The 2,911-nt window shown below is 44.0% G+C and overlaps 1 protein-coding gene across 1 annotated transcript; it reads left to right on the top strand.

Annotated features, from left to right (window-relative positions):
* Positions 1 to 677: 677 nt before the first annotated feature.
* Positions 678 to 2,275, top strand: LOC132316408 (uncharacterized). The gene is made up of 4 exons (XM_059814888.1): positions 678 to 823; positions 932 to 1,106; positions 1,161 to 1,671; positions 1,758 to 2,275. Exons 1-4 carry the CDS (start codon positions 678 to 680, stop codon positions 2,273 to 2,275), a joined length of 1,350 nt encoding a protein of 449 aa, XP_059670871.1.
* Positions 2,276 to 2,911: the final 636 nt, after the last annotated feature.

Here is a 2,911-nt window from a genome sequence, read left to right as displayed (position 1 = left end):
CTGCAAAGGGAAAAGCTCTCATCCGTTCTGCAAGCCCCAGATAGCAATTACAGGAGCCTCCACCCAGCCAAAGTGGGGAGGAAGAGTTGGGGATCTTAACCAAAGAACCCCTTGTTGATGTGCAGATCGATCATAACAAACCGGAACGAACAACCAGAGTAGGAATAAGACTTGCCGAGGAAGAGAAACGGGAGTTAATTGATTTCTTATCTCAGAATGCCGATGTGTTCGCTTGGAACCACTCAAACATGCCCGGAATAAGCCCTTCGGCATCCTGCCACTCTTTCAACGTCAATCCAAACGCGAAGCCTGTAAGGTAGAGGCAGAGAAGATTCGCTCTAGAGCGTAATCGGATCATAGCCGAGGAGGTTGATAGGTTGCTTGATGCGAGATTCATTAGAGAAGTATATTACTCGGACTGGCTTTCGAATGTTGTAGTTGTGTGAAAGAAGAATGGGAAGTGGCGAGTATGCATTGATTTCACTAATTTAAACAAAGCTTATCTGAAGGATAGTTTTCTGCTGCCAAAGATTGATCAAATAGTGGAAGCCATTACTGGATACGAACGTTTAACTTTCTTGGATGCTTATTCAGGATACAATCAAATCTCCATGAACCCGGCTGATGAGGAGAAAACTTCTTTTGTAATCGAACAAGGGACCTATTAATACAAAGTTATGCCGTTCGGATTAAAGAATACTGGGGCAACTTATCAAGGGCTGATCAACAAGATTTTCAAGGATCAGATGGGGAAGACTGTAGAGGCTTACATTGACGACATGGTGGTGAAAAGCAAGAGAAGAGTTGACCATTTGAAGCATCTGTAGGACGTGTTTGAGGTATTGAGAAGATATGGAATGAAGCTTAATCTAACCAAATGCTCATTCGGTATAAGTTCTGGTCAATTCCTAGGACATGTGGTTAATCACAGAGGAATCGAGGCAAGCCCAACCCAAGCAGAGGCTCTGACCAAGAATGCTGAACCAAAGACAATTAAAGAAGTACAAGCCCTCACAGGTCGGATAGCTGCACTGAGCCAGTTTATTTCTAAGTTGTCAGATCACTGCAAGTCATTCTTTGATACCATACGAAGCAATGGGAGACAAGTTTGGGGGGATGAACAGTGACAAGTGCTAACTAGTTTGAAAGAATATATGCAGAGCCCTCCGATCCTGTCTGCTCCCGAACCAGGAGAAAAGTTATTTTTATACCTCGGGGTATCTAGTATTGCGACGAGTACTGTTTTGATCCGCTGCAAGAAAAGAGCTCAGTACCCAGTGTTCTATGTCAGCAAAACAATGACTGATGCCGAATGGAGATATTCAAAGGCCGAACGAGTGATACTCTCGCTCGTAAATGCAAAAAAGAAGCTAAGACATTATTTTGAATCCCATCCTATCGTCGTTATGACCGTTTTTCCAATCAGAGTGATCCTGCATAAGCCAGACCTCTCGGGGAGAATGACGAAGTGGGCCATAGAGTTAAGTTCGTTTGACATAACGTATGAACCTAGAACGGCTATCAAAGGGAAAACAATGGCTGATTTCTTGCTAGAATGTGATTCAGAGGATGTGGAGGAAGACCTTCGCAGTTGTCCATGGAAACTCTTCGTAGATGGATCCTCAAATCAGCTGGGGGCAGGCATTAGGATCAAACTACAGACGCCAGAAGGCATACTCCTAAGTCAAGCGCTCCGACTTGAATTCTGAGCCACTAATAATGAAACAGAATATGAAGCGTTGCTGATGGGACTCAAGTTAGCCAACGAGCTAAAAGTCAGGACTTAACCGCTTTTAGTGACTCACAGTTGGTTATTCGCCAAGTGAATGGCGAATATGAAACTAAGGACGAAACAATGGAGGCATACCGTTTTGCCGTCATGCGCGAGGCTAAAAATTTTGACAATGTCAAGTTTGTCCAGTTACCAAAGGAGCAAAATGAAGACGCCGACCGGTTGGCATGCAGTGCTTCGAATTCTGGGGAGACATTGGCGAGGGTGATCCCAGTAAGTATATTGAACCAGCCATCCATCTTCGAAGAACCTTCAGGCTTAGATCCTTGGCAGGTGAATGTCATTCCATATGAACCGAGTTGGATAGATCCGATCATAACTTATGTACGGGATGGTATTCTGCCCGAACAAAGGGATGAAGCTCGAAAAATTAAGTCAAATGCAGCGAAATATGGCATAGTGAATAACCAGTTGTACCGAAGATCTTTTTCTGGGCCATACTTAAAATGTGTCACCCCCACAAAGGCTCGGCAAATATTGTGAACCATTCATGAAGGTGTATGAGGGAATCATTTAGGGGGGAGGTCTTTAGCGCACAAAGCAATGACACAAGTGTCTTTTTGGCCAAACACGTCACGAGATGTAGAAAAATTCTCTAGAAGATACGATAAATGCCAAAGGTTCGGACCACTGATTCACTAACCACCTGAAGATTTGCACGTAATGGCCACGCCTTAGCCTTTCGCATTATGGGGGATGGATGTGGTTGGCCCTCTGCCGACCGCAAGATCACAGAACAAGTACATTCTGTTAGCAGCGGATTATTTTACCAAGTGGGTGGAAGCAGAGCCATATCCCAGTGTAACCCAAACTCATGTGAGGCACTTCATTTAGAATAATATTATTTGCTGCTTTGGTGTTCCAAGGTCGATCGTCATGGATAGTGGAACTAATCTCGATAGTAAGCAAGTAAAAGAGTTGCTAGAAGAGTATGGAATCAACCAGAAGTTGGTAGCAATAAGTCATCCGCAGGCAAATGGCCAAGTAAAAATCACAAATAGAAGAATCTTTGCTTACATCAAGAAGAAGCTCGAGGATCAGAAAGGAAAATGGTTAGATGAACTGCCGAAAGTCTTATGGGCTTATAGAACGACCCCAAGACGACTGACTGGAGAGAGC

Source organism: Cornus florida, unplaced genomic scaffold (assembly GCF_030987335.1).
Source record: "Cornus florida cultivar Cherokee Brave unplaced genomic scaffold, ASM3098733v1 CherokeeBrave_3.0.0_Hap2_Chr07, whole genome shotgun sequence".
NCBI lineage: Eukaryota > Viridiplantae > Streptophyta > Magnoliopsida > Cornales > Cornaceae > Cornus > Cornus florida.
The sequence above is the reverse complement of the archived record's forward strand: the minus strand, read 5'-3'. Positions and strand labels throughout refer to the sequence as shown.